Source organism: Mytilus trossulus, chromosome 4 (genome assembly GCF_036588685.1).
Source record: "Mytilus trossulus isolate FHL-02 chromosome 4, PNRI_Mtr1.1.1.hap1, whole genome shotgun sequence".
Taxonomy (NCBI): Eukaryota; Metazoa; Mollusca; class Bivalvia; order Mytilida; family Mytilidae; genus Mytilus; species Mytilus trossulus.
The window spans coordinates 10,789,678-10,804,190 of NC_086376.1; the positions used below are offsets into that span (position 1 = coordinate 10,789,678).

The 14,513-nt window shown below is 32.8% G+C and overlaps 1 protein-coding gene across 1 annotated transcript; it reads left to right on the forward strand.

Annotated features, from left to right (window-relative positions):
* Positions 1–3,792: 3,792 nt before the first annotated feature.
* LOC134714652 (ankyrin repeat domain-containing protein 53-like) lies at positions 3,793–10,897 on the forward strand. Its single transcript, XM_063576081.1, has 4 exons — positions 3,793–4,129; positions 5,706–5,905; positions 7,697–7,861; positions 8,377–10,897. Exons 1-4 carry the CDS (start codon positions 3,941–3,943, stop codon positions 9,395–9,397), a joined length of 1,575 nt encoding a protein of 524 aa, XP_063432151.1. The 5' UTR covers positions 3,793–3,940; the 3' UTR covers positions 9,398–10,897.
* Positions 10,898–14,513: the final 3,616 nt, after the last annotated feature.

The following is a 14,513-nucleotide window of genomic DNA, read 5'->3' on the forward strand; positions in this document are numbered from 1 at the left end:
GCTTTACTATGGACAAATAATCGTATCTTGATATTATATACACAGTGATCAATTTCATCTTTGAGTTGCAAATTACATATTGCAAGACTCCGTACAGACAAAAGTTGTTATTTTGCAATTCGCCGTACAACGTTCTGCAATTCATTTATTTTTGTATTTCGTTAGTTAGTTGTTTGTTCTAAATCAGCCAATGTGTATGTCTTCTCGCCTGTGTTATCACATTTTTGGGTTTACTATAAAAGTTGACTATACGGTATGGAATTTGCGCATCAATTTGCTCTAATGCATGCGCACGTCATTGGGATTCTGGATGATGTCCTGCATGTCCCCCAAGTACCTATGTAATATACATGTCGTGTACATGTTATTATTTCGTACAGGTTATTACCTTACAAACATTTTATACAAGTAATTTGTATGAGACCATCATACAAGTTATAACCTGTACAAATACAATTGTACAAGTAATTACTCGTACAATTTTTACTGAGAAAAAGATAATATAAACTTGTACAAATCTTTATTCTACCTTGGCCTATAGCTATTTGATGTTCTCAACAAATCGTTTCCCTTAAAGGTATAAACTTTCAACACATGTGTACTTTTTGTATTGATAACAAATATATGAGCAAAATATAAAAAAGTCAAAACTAAGGTGTAAAGATGAAAAACATTGTAAAATAATTTTAATATGATTAAATAATTAACTTGTGCCAAAAAATCTTCTAATAATGGTATTCACATCCGTAAGATACAGAGAGAAAATAAGTAATTTAAAGAAAGCCAAATTAAGCACTTCAAAAATATTTCTTACGCCGGGCAGTATTGTGTTTTGAATGTAACAGAAACACTCATTCGCAAAGTGGACGAAATTATGAGATAATGTTATAATACCAGTGCAAATCGTAGAGAGAGGTCCGATGGACTGTAGAAATATCAAAGGAGTTGTGCTGAATATTGCCGAAAATGGATACAAAATAGGAACACAAGTTTGACTCATGATTAGTTTAATGAGTTGAAATCAAATCAAAAAGATTCAGATAGAGGATTTGACAATGTTGGACATACCAGAGAATGTGGTTACCAAGGCCATGTTCACTACAGTTATCGGGGAAGCTGTAAGACAGGCACATGTAAAAGCAAAAGATTGAACGTATTATATGTAATTCCAGATGTCATGCTTACTTCTCTTGTGCAAATAAATAGGTTATTTGATCTATTATGCTTTAATTTGGTTTCCAATATATGATTTTACATATGCAACTTTTTATTATGATTTATGTTTGAAAATTAATGGTAAAAGGGTTTCATATTATTTTTGCTTTTAACGACTTTGTCACTTTTCACCATTTGTCCGTAATTAAGTGGCAACAAGCTGTTTAGCTGAATTTGCTCAAGATGTCATGTTATCTTATGTTGTTATACTCTGTGTCCGTCGTTTGTCTGTAATCTTCCGTAACAATTAAAAAATAACACTAATACACACTTACTTTAACAAAAAAGAAAAGAAAAACAAACAAAGTTTACATTTCAAAAATATTTACACTGAATAATCATCTACTATGCAAAAATAAACAAACAAACAAAAAATGAATAAGAGAAAATAGTAAAATAAAACAAAAAAACCTGACAATCGACAAAACATCCTTGACCATGTACCCCACAGAAAAGGAGTTTTTTTTTAATAAAACATTTAAATCAAAAGAAGAAACAAACATAACTCAAAGATAATATGTTGTACAAGTTATTATCTTTTTCTCAACAAAAATTGTACAGGTAATTACTGGTACAATCAATCATATTTGTACCAGTAATAACATGTATGATGGCATCCAGTTGCTCTAATGCACGTCATTGGGATTCTGGATTATGTCCTGCATGTCCCCCAAGTACCTATGTAATATACATGTCGTGTAATAACCTGTACAAAATAATAAAATGAACACAATATATATATATGTAACTGTTGTGGATAGTAAACTCGGAATTGATAGTAAATAGCAAATTCTAGTTATTCCTAGTATATCTATGTTCATATTATGTACCGTGAGTCAAATGCATTATTGGAAACGAAAAAACTCACAGATTTTTTAAAAAGAAGCAATGGCTATTAATAAAAAATGTCCTGTCCCCAACAAGCTTTGATGAATATAGTAACGACACGGGACATGAAATTCCTAGAAAAATTAGTCGGAGGATGATACAATTTATGAAAAAGATTTACTGTTTAATACAACATTGAAACATAACAATTAGATACTCCATTGTTAACATGTAAATACTATCTTTCCAGTTAAATAAAGTACATGAATGTATTAACCGAGGAATGTAAATGACAACTGTCTTCACGGACATGAGTTTCTAGAAAAACTAGTCTACTCTGGGGGACATACCGATATTATTAATATCGGACTAAAATTAGACCAGTAAACTTGTAACCGCGTGGATTTTTCAGTATACTAGCTAGTTACTAGTATATATATATGTCAACCAGGGCTCATAAATCGATCAAATTATTCTTCAGTGACGGATCTAGGGGGTCCGGGGGTTGAAACCAAATTTTCAGTGGACGATCAATGAAGTTGAATGGGTGGCATAATATATAGCTGAAACACCCCTTTTAAGGCTTTTATCCTGTGTTGGATCGACCCCCTCGTTTTAAAAATTGCTGCATCCGACAACGGGGGGGGGGGGGGGTCTCTTCCCAGGGGCGGATGCAGGAATTTTCGAAAGGGGTGTGCTAACCCAGGGCACAGGGGGGGGGGGGGGGGTGCAAAACATATGTCCCGATACAAATGCATTGATCGGCAAAAAAAAAGGGGGGTGCGCACCCCCGGAACCCCCCCCCCTCTGGATCCGCCACTGCAGTTCCTATATAAAGGTATATACATATGTGCCGCTGGAATGGGTCCCTTTTTTGATCCGTCAAATATATCAATGGGGTGCAATTTTACCGAGGAAATATATCAATAGGTAGTAATTGATGCATATACTAAGTATGTACTATTTGAGCTGATAAATATATGAATGGGTTATGATTTCGCTGTGAAATATATGTATAGGTAGGGATTTCACAATTATTCAATATATGAATTGGGGGTGTTTTTAAAATCCCAGCTGCACACCTGTACCCAAAATCCCATGTTGAGACAGTATATATGTTATACCAACATTGAAAGAAGTAAACGCATTTGCTTATCCTGTAACAGACAAGAAATTGAGGATGAATACCATTTCTTCTTAATCTGTCCATGATATACATCATTAAGGGATACCTATATACAAAATATTAATAAAAATCTTAATTTCAATTTTATTAAATTTCAGTCCACTATAACACTTAAGCATTTGACTGTACTTTTAAATAGCAGTCTACCAGTCATTATAAAAATCACCATAAAGTATATTAATGATTGTCTTTTATTAAGAACATCTGTATAACTTGTATTTCTTTTAATATGCAATGCCAACCTAATTGTTGTTTGTGGTTTTTTTTCAATTGTTCATGAACATTAATAATGTGTTAACTGTTGATATTTATAGCCTTTTTTCTTCTTTGCTGTGAATACCACTGTCACTCTAATATAATTGTAATCAATTTAACTATTGTAAGTTTATTGTCTTAATTTTGTATGCCATAACCATTTAATGTAAATGTGTTTGTGCGAATAAAATATTGTCTATTGTCTATATTGTCTATATATCGCTTTATTCAATTAAATATTCCCGCCTTTTTACTTTTTAATTAATATACTCGGACTTTTTTATCAATTGTACGGGAAAGTTTAGAGAGATAGGATTTGGTCACTCAGGGCACCTGCATAAACAACAATGGCTGCCAATGTAAAGAAGAAATAGAAACCTAAAAAAAATCTCCTTTTTAGAAATCTTTCCTATCTCTAAGTGATTTTTAAAGTATCTTTAAGTTAAAAAATTCAAGATGTCTGATCTTACAAAAGTCGGAAGTGGTTTAGATTCTGCAAAGTCTAGAAAACGCCGTCCACGTTTTGCAAATGTCAATGAAAAGAAAATTGCTGATGATGAATTTATGGCAGCTGCAATTGGCGATGTAGAATGGCTGAAACAAAGCCTTCGTGAAGCCAAGGGACAAATCAACTTTGACAAAAATGTAAGCGTTTGATGAAGAAATGAAACTCGTTGATAGAAATAAAAAACCGAGTGCCAATGAATCTGTATTTTACACAAACAAGTCACTTGTTTTTATCCACGGGAAGATCCACTTTCAAGGTATATTTGCATTGATAGTGACCTGTGTTTGTACATCAGGGATCTCCATCACCTATTTTGTAATGGTGCACCGATAGTCCAAATAATTATGACATCTGGCAAGGCTGGAAGGCGTCCCAGAAAAAAATTAAAAATAGTCATAATTATTTGAACTAGTGCACCACCATCATTATGCCACTATCAAATGATCCCTGCCATCATGGCCATATCTTCCACGACCATCAAATGATCTCTGCCATCATGGCCATATCTTCCACGACCATCAAATGATCTCTGCCATCATGGCCATATCTTCCACGACCATCAAATGATCCCTGCCATCATGGCCATATCTTCCACGACCATCAAATGATCTCTGCCATCATGGCCATATCTTCTGCCATCATCAAATCTGTACTAGTATTTCCCACATCTGAATATGGAACTTTACAGATTTCTTTTGGCTATTATGTGACAGGTTGGTCTGCATATAAATTATACATGCTTGCAGAGGAGGACAGATTTAAATTTCTTGGTTGTAGTGATTCCAATCTACTACACAAAGATAGAGTTTTTGAACTGGTCGGTCTTACTAAGATCTACAATGTTTGACTGCTTGTTTGTTGTTACAGACTTGTTGGTTTATAATGTTTTTAGTAACAAAGTAATTGTACCCTGCTGCTGTTGTCAAAATTTGTTTCTGTTTCTCCTGCCGCCGCTGTTTTTGTTAGCAATTATAATCAATTGCAGAACATTAACCCTCAGGCTTTTTGTAAATTTGTAAATTTTACAATCAAAATGGTTCTTCTGTTTTTAAACATTTAACAGTCTGAGGGATATCCGGCTAAACATCTGTAATCACTTGTACAGGTAGATTGACACACCTGACAAAATACTATATACATTATTTGTGTGCAGTTGTAGCCCCCAACAACCCAATAGTGACTGTAGAAATTGGTAGAGTCGGTGGACTACAATTAGTTTTTTTCAGTCGAAAACAATAATTTAATGATAGCTATATACATGTACATCTTAAAAGTCAACAAACATACAGACAAGTAAGTTTTGGTATGTAAGTGTCTAACTCTTATTGGGCAATATGGAAAAAAAAATTATTGTAGAGGCATGCCAGGTTAGGTAAGGTGCCAGCGAACATATATATGAACCCTGCCATATTCTGTATATATAGCTGTCCCAATTCAGTTTTCTCTTAAAAACATTTTTACATTTGTCGTTTCAGGGCCTTTTATAGTTCACTATACAGTATGAATTTTGCTCAATGACTAAGGCCTTACAGTGAACTACATTATTTGCACATGTATACATTATACTTCTATGTCATTTGGACTCTGGCATAGTGTATCTCATTGCCAATACATCTTCTCATTGGTTGATGAGTTATCTTATGTACTCATGTTTTTTATTTTCATCATTTGTCATGTACATGTATAATATACAATGTAGCTTTCTATTTTCAGGGTCTTTCAGCTTTACATTTAGCAGCCATCCATGGTAGACTGGAATGCCTGAAGCTACTTGTTGAGAAGTACAAATATAATATAAACTTGCCTAGTACAACTGGGTGGAGAGCAGTTCACTTGAGTATAAGTAATCAGACGGGAAAGAGGGCATTGGAATGTCTAAAGTACCTAGTGGACAAAAAAGCTAATCCTTCTGTGTAAGTCATGTCATTGTAATGTTTAAAGTACCTAGTAGACATAAAAGCTAATCCTTCTGTGTAAGTCATGTCATTGTACTTTAGTTATATAAGTCTTGATGTAGCCTTTTTGAAAATAAACTCATCATAGATACCAGGACTAAATTAAGTATATATAATCCGGACCATATGAGTATCTGGACCATACGCGTATGGTCATGACCATATGGGTATATACTCATATGGTCCGACCATACGCGTATGGTCGGACTGTACGCGTATGGTCGGGTTAATCAACAAGTATACTTTTAAACTCTTCATCAGGTGTGACCCTTCTTGGTTGTTACGTCACTAAAATGTCATTTTATTATAAATAAAGGAAAACTTATAAAAAAACAGTTTCACACAGTTAATATTACTTACTATTTGTAAGTACAATTAGGAGAAGATGTCAAAATCAAATGAACATATTGTAAAAGGAATTTTATTGTTTAAAGAAGGTGACATCACTGGCAAGGATCATGATATTTTTTTTAAAGATCATGATATTTTTTTTAAAATATATTTTGTTCAAATATTAAAAGTGTATGTTTCTTTATTTTTAAATAGCATTTAAGAGCAATGCAATAGCTACTGCCTTTATTTAATTTGATCTGTGATATTCATTTTATGATATTGGAGATCTAGAGTTTCTTAAAAACACCGTAGACACATCGGAATTGTCCGAGTCGATATCACTTCACACAGCCAAAACAAGCAATCGCAGAAAGGCTACATGTATGGTACCGTGTGAATGTCATTCTAAGTATACAAAAGCATATACAAATACAATTAGCGATGAAAACTAAGATTAACTGACTGTGGCATCAATATTTAATGTTTATGTAGCTTTTGAAATGTAAAATTAATACGTATTATTTCTATTGTACATTTGAAAAAATACCTATATGGTCCAAATACTCATATGGTCCAGCCCGTTAGTAACCAAACGAGTATAATACTCATATGGTCCGACCATACGCGTACGGTCAGACCATACGCGTATGGTCGGGGTCGGACCATATGAGTATACGCATATGGTCATGACCATACGCGTATGGTCCAAATACTCATTTGGTCCGGAACATATACGCCAGACGCGCGTTTCGTCTACAAAAGACTCATCAATGATGCTCGAATCCAAAAAAGTTAAAAAGGCCAAATAAAGTACGAAGTTATAGAGCATTGAGAACCAAAATTCCTAAAAGTTTTGCCGAAATGAGTTGCATGTTATAAATTTAACTGCTTTATTACATATTTGATGCAGAGTACGGTTTAACAGAATTTATAAAAGTAAGCATAGAATATTTGAAAATTTTGGTGATTTCATTTAATTTGAAAATAAGATTTTTAAAATTTGAAAATAAGAATAAATACTTCCTCTTTTTGAAAAAAATAGTACAGTTTACTTGTAAAATTAAAAATATTATGTCTAAACTTCTGTTTTATTTAAAGGATAATCACTATCAGTGAATTATGTAAGCAGTTTATTTGAAAAAAACAACCCCAAAAACAGATGCCTGATAAATGAAAAATAAGAGAATTATTTTTGAAATCTGACATTTAACTGGTTTAAATTGGATAGCAGCACTATATTTTAAAAGATATTAGGGAAATTTCAAGCTCAACATTTGATATGAAAACTTGTTTATCATAACCTTTACCTAGATATTGTAGATATTTATGCCAAGTGATAGCTGCTGATGTGTCAAAACCTCAAGACGTTATGTAAATACATATAGTATGTTTCAGTTATATACTAAAATCTTTCAGTGTTAACAATGATGGGATAACACCTGTGCACCAAGCAGCTTCAGAAGGTCATGTTCAGTGTTTGAAATTATTGATTGAGGTTGAGGCCCAGATTGATGGAAAAGACTGTCGTGGCCATACTCCACTGGATCTGGCCAAATTATGGGGACATAAAAAATGTGCAAGGTATTTAGATACTAAGCTTTTAAAAAAAGTGGATATGAAATGAAGGTACATTATAAAACAATCCCATTATATATTGAATGATGCTATATATGTATTAGTGTAACATGTCTTTCACTGGAATCATTTGATCATTGTCAAATACATTTAATTGGTAATGGACTAGCTGTTCCCTTCAGTCATAGACTATTGACTTTGAAACTTTTGTCATAGTTTACATATACATGCATGGTAAAGTTTGTGATTAGGTCAGTTCAAGGGAACCACTTGAAGTAAGTCAATTGTATTTGGTATGAAGTTATTAATAAGCATTGGTATTTTCCATGGAGATCATTTAGCCCTGCGCCCTCAGCTGTGGTCTATTGTCTGACACTTTTGCTTTGTTTACATGAAGTGCAACAAAAGACATTTTTATACAAAATATCTGTCAAACTCAAGATGATAAAATTCAATGATAAAGTCACTTTGCTGCTTGGCATTTAAAAGCATATTTAATTGTTAAAATGGTCTTATTTCAGAATTCTGGCCGCAGAACTATGGCACCAGGACAAGGATGGTGTCGCTAAAGAGATGGGACAGCTTAAACAATTGAAAATGCAGCAAGTGTTGAAAGAACTAGAAGAAGCTGAAGACTTGCAAAAGGCACAAGAATTCTATGGTGAGAAATCATACCAGGATTGGCTAAAGAAGAAAAATCTACCTGATCCTAGAACCAAAGAGGAAATGGAGCAGACCAAGGGTAAGAGGGAACCATTACAAAAACCAAATAGTAAAGCACCACCTCAAGACCAAATGTATTCTAGAGATAAAGATTCCGACAGTAAGATTCATGTATCATTTGAAAATGCAAGTACACCAACACCTGGCTCCAAATACGTAAGAGGGTTTTCATTCCGTAGCTCAGAAGAGGCATCAAAGTCTGAAGAGAAGGAAAATCTAGAAAAAAAGCCAAGAGCTAGAACAGCTATAGAACATCCTTATGACTGGAGACTAGCATTACATCCACCTAAACCAGGCTACATTACTAACCTTACAGATGAGTACCCACGAGATATGTATACCATGATGCCAAAGAATAAATCGGCTACAATGTATTATGATGGGAAATTTGCACCCAAAGTTAATGTCATAGATGAAAACTCCAAACATAGAAAGCTGAAATCAATGAAGATCCAAAAACCAAATCTCCCGGATGAAGTTATCGATAGATACCTGTCAAACGATCCTACAAGACAAGACAGACCAATGGTGTTCAAATCTCGACATATCTCAGATGTAAACAAAAAGAAGAAATATGAAGATAATGTCAAAGGAAAAGATGAAGTAACCTTACATCTTTGTGAAGACTTTTCTTCCTTTATGTACAGGAATGCCCTTCTGAGGTCAAATACAATTGATGTGATTGGTAAACAAGAATCAGATGACTGGCAGAGCAAGGCCTATCCAACGAAGGATGTTCTTAACACGCTGAAAATTTTAAGAAGACCAACACATTTTCCTAATATAAAAGGAGAGGAGTATGTCCTAGGAATTTACTAAATAAGTTTGAAAAAACTTTATGTTGGTAACCGCTTAAGCATTTTAAACATTGGTTTGAAAAGAGACAAAGCCTGTACAGAAATTAGTGAGGTTTTTCTCAATATTTCAATCAATCAATGAAAAACTTATCAGGAATAGGAAAAATAATGACTTATATAACTAAGACATTTTCAGGGATATACCCTAGAATCATAAATAAAAAAGGAAGCTTCAAAATTTTAAAATACATAAAGTGAATTATTGTAACACAATGCATGGCTGTCTTAACAAGTCTTTGAATTCTCTGTGAGCTTACAGACAAATGGTTTTGAGATCAATTTCTGTATTTTAGCTATCAATTTTTTTTAATTATTTTTCGTTGAAAAACACTTCCTTTCCATATGTTGCTTGAAAATAGAAAACTGACTTTAATATTTGAAGACTAATTCTATAGTTCTTAAATATCATGATTAAAAATTAAATTACAAGTTCTCATATTGGTGTGTAAGGATTTTCACAAGATTTTGATTGTTTCGGTGAAAATTCTGCATATCAGTAGTAGGCAGATTTCACTATATGTAGAAGCACATTAAGTGAACAACTTTTCCAGCACATTGTAAAAAAAGTATTGATTCTCAGAAAGAAAGGTACAGTCACTGTATAATGATGAAGTACTACAAGTGTGTGCCTGGTGTTTCATTTATAAAGTTTTCACAGTACATGTAAAAACCATGATTCATATATTAACATTAAACTACCTTTTTACACTGTCTGCCTTTCATATGTTCTTAAAATACTTGTAATACTCTTTATCCTAGTCTAAATGTATTTTCATGCATTCCAAATCTGTTTCATATATATTTTATGTTTGTGTATGTTGTATTTAAAAAGAGGTAGACTTGTTTGTTTAAAATGTTGACTGTTTTCACAATTATGCTATACATTGTAAAATCTGATGTTACAGAATAGGTTTTTCCATATTTAATACTACATTATTTTTAGGTTAATTTTTTTTTTTTGGGGGGGAAGAGAATGTGAAAGGGTATTTATATTTCTTATTCTACAGTTTATGTACTGAAGTATTTAAGCTTAGTAAGGGTTAAGATAGATGTGTACTGTTAGATGAACAGTGAAATTAATTGATTTAAAAATTATGGTTTCTGTGCTTATTATATTAAAAAATGTATACTTTAAGCTAGTGGTTTGGAGCTTTCAAGTTAATTTTATATAAATGTTTAACTCATCAAGGATGATTTGTTTAATGTTAAATATTTTTGATATACTAATTATTTTTTTTGAGAATATTATCTGTAATTAACTGAGGAATTGATTTTGAATCTACAGAAGTTTTCTATAGTATATGTTTATTGTTTGTGTTTGATATAGAATATTATACAAAGATTTATTGTGATTGAATTTTTAGGAATTGTTTTTAAAGCAATTTCTGAAAAATATTGTGCATTATTAAATGATTATTACAACATAAAATGCTACAATAATACTGCTGATAAAATTGTGTACTGCTTGTTTTCAAGTGATTTAATTTGTTATGTATAATTTTGCAATGCACCTGTTTGTTTCAAAAATCAAAATAAATAAAATAATTCTCTATAACTTATATATTTTATTCCTTTACAACACATATTTTATTCCTTTACAACACGAATAAGATAACATTAGCATAAAACATTTGTATTTTATCTGTTTTGGTATGAGGAGCTTCTGAGCTATTGTTATTTCAATTACAGTGTATCAGAGTTAACAGATAGTGTTGAGCATCTGTCCTGAAAATAAACTGACAACGCCATTACCAAAAAAGAAAAGAACCAAAAGACGAACAACAGTTTACAAATCACAACATAAAAACTAAAGACCGAACAACACAAACCCCACAAAAACTGATTGTAATTAATGGAATAAACTTTACAATGTATTCATTTCATCATAGTTGGACAAAAAACAAAACCACATAAGTAATTTTGGAAAGATTGAATCAACTGATCCAATTCTTGCCCAGGGCTTTACCTCACACAATATGATTAAGCTGTATTCACCACCCAATTCCAAATAAGGGCAAACTTTAATAGTCGGTCCTCCATCATTTCATTATAAAGGATGTCCAAGGTAGATACAAATATATTTTCTTAGTGAGCGATAACTCCTATTTTGTATATGATCAATGTTTCAAACATTCTTGATTTCTTGATTTACAACCTTCGAAGAGCGTGTTTCAACAAAAAAAATCGACATTCCCAAGGTAAACTAACTGTTCTCTTTTTACATACTTATTACATTTTTCGCATAAAGATCCATCTAGGAGTTTCTAGTGAATGATGGCACTAACTTGCACTTCACCTTTGCGCACTAAAATCGCCTTCGTATGTTGTTTGACTTACTTTCCTTAACCTAGGTTAAATTTTGACAGCGGATAGTGCCCTTATTACCTGTTAGAAGATATATAATTAGGTGATAATAAATTCTAACTGTTTACAAAGTATATACTTATCCAACAAAGAGTATGTCTAGCATCTAGGAATTAGTCAGTACAAAGGTAATTTATATTGACTGGTTTCTAAAGTATTTTTTTTGTTAGTTTTAAATTAAAATTCCAATATAGTAGTTTCCAATAATCCTTATCAAAATGAATAATTTTGTTGCAAGATTATTTATCTGTTGTGAAGATCATACAAACCTGTAAAGGGTAACAGTGAGTTGTTACTTTTTGGAAGGAGTTCATAATAATAGATATATTAAAATACTTTTCATACGAGATAAATCCTTTTGCAACTTTTGGGCGTATACCTAGATGAATGGCTGCACATACATGTAAGCTATGTTATAACTTTCTGGAGTACGAAAAAAATCACAGGTCAGCTTTGTAAATAAATAAAGGCAACAGTATTATACCGGTCTTCAAAAGTCATAAATCGATTGAGACAAAACATATCCGGGTTTCAAACTAAAACCGAGGGAAACATCAACAAAAAGAGGAGGACAATATAAAGGAACAACAGAAACATTGAAGTGCAACAAAAAAAAAGCGCAAACATTCATAGAACCGAACTATTTGATAACAACCGCCATATATTCCTGACTTAGCACATAACATTTAAAACAAAATGGTGGGTCAACCTGGTTTAATGGCTAGCAAAACCTTCCGCTTCATGACAATGTTAAAATATTTATCGCTATAATGACAACACTACGGGACAGGAACACGGCACAAATGCATACAAGTCCGAGACCATTCATCACAGAGAAACACACAAAAAATAATAACATAGTAGACACAACATTCAAATCGCAGAACAACACCGAACCTTACATGCAATTTCGAATTTATACAATTATTTTATAATAAACGTCTAATCAATTTTCATGACAATGGTGGTATGGAAAGACAATTTTATAATTATTTGGACTATAAACGATTATACATGACACATTATTTAACCGAGACAATAACACCAAACATCAATTAATGCATAGTAGGGGGAGGGTTGGGATCCCGCTAACTTGTTTAACCCCGCCACATCATTTATGTATGTGCCTGTCCCAAGTCAGGAGCCTGTAATTCAGTGGTTGTCGTTTGTTTATGTGTTACATATTTGTTTTTCGTTCATTTTTTTTTACATAAATAAGGCCGTTAGTTTTCTCGTTTGAATTGTTTTACATTGTTTTATCGGGGCCTTTTAGAGCTGACTATGCGGTATGGGCTTTACTCTGTAGAACAGTCATATTCTGGAATATAATAATGATGATATTGAAAAGCAATTTACTGATCATAAATACCAGGATTAATTTTTTGACAAAACGGGCGATTCATCTACAAATGGCTCAGAAGTGACGCTCGAATCAAAAAATTCAGAACGGCAAAATGAAACTCAATGAGGACCCAAACTCCGGAAGGTAATGCAAAATACAGATGAGGTAACCTATTACTGGGATATAACATACTTCGTTAGTATTTCGAAGACTGTAAGTTTTGTAAACAGTCAATTTTATTATTGTGACCATAAAAATCATCATTCATTTCAACATTCTTTATTCTACTATTTTTTTTGCTTTTGGAATAAAGAATATATATAAACATCAACCCAACAATGTGAGATCTGTAAATTTGCCTTTGAAAATGTTTTGTTCTTCCCTCGCTAGTATTCGACACCATGCTACTGAGATATCGTGACACCAATTCGCCTGCACTGTAGCCGCCTCGCTAGACAACACGACCACCTGGGATTCACAATAATAAAGCTTTCGGTGGCCGTATGTCACATTTCCTCGTCAGGTTTAATATAGCGTCGTACTACAGTACATGCTAAATGAGGCATGGAGATGTTATTGTTACAGATCATATAAATTAATGCAAGATACAGTCACAAAAAATAATTCTATTTATAAGTACGTCTGAGTCAGTGACAACTCTACAACAGATGTATCCATCGGATCACCAGCAATGATGATGATACATGGCTGTGTACATTATGTATATACAACTCGTCTAAACATCAACTCAACACTGTTAGATCTGTAAATTTGCTTTTTCAAAGTGATCCGATGGATAAATCTGTTGTAGAGTTGTCACTGACTCAGACGTACTTAAAAAAATATATATATATATATTCTGTGACTAGTCTAATTATAGTTATCAAAGGTACCAGGATTATAGTTTAGTACGCCAGACGCGTGTTTTGTCTACATAAGACTCATCAGTGACGCTGATATTAAAATATTTATCAAGCCAAACAAGTACAAAATTGAAGAGCATTGATGATTAAACTTACTAACTTAATGAACATTACTATATTCTTATATTCAACTAAATCGACAAGTCGACTACGTTCTTAATTACAGGGCAAATGGTGTTAAACTTATATTTCTTACTTACTTAATACACGGGTCAGATCCGTTACAAACTCCTTTGATATAATTATTAACTTACTTATAGTACAGGTCAGCTTAGTTACAAATTCTAATCAACTGAATGCAACCAGTGTTATTGCTTCGTAAGTTTATTCATTTAGCCTGAAAATAGTGCACACACCAGCTCTGTTTCAACTTTCGTGGTTTTAAAAAAGTTAATGCACATGCCTTTATATGTTACAACTTGCCAAATTTTTATAAACTTAATGCGCAG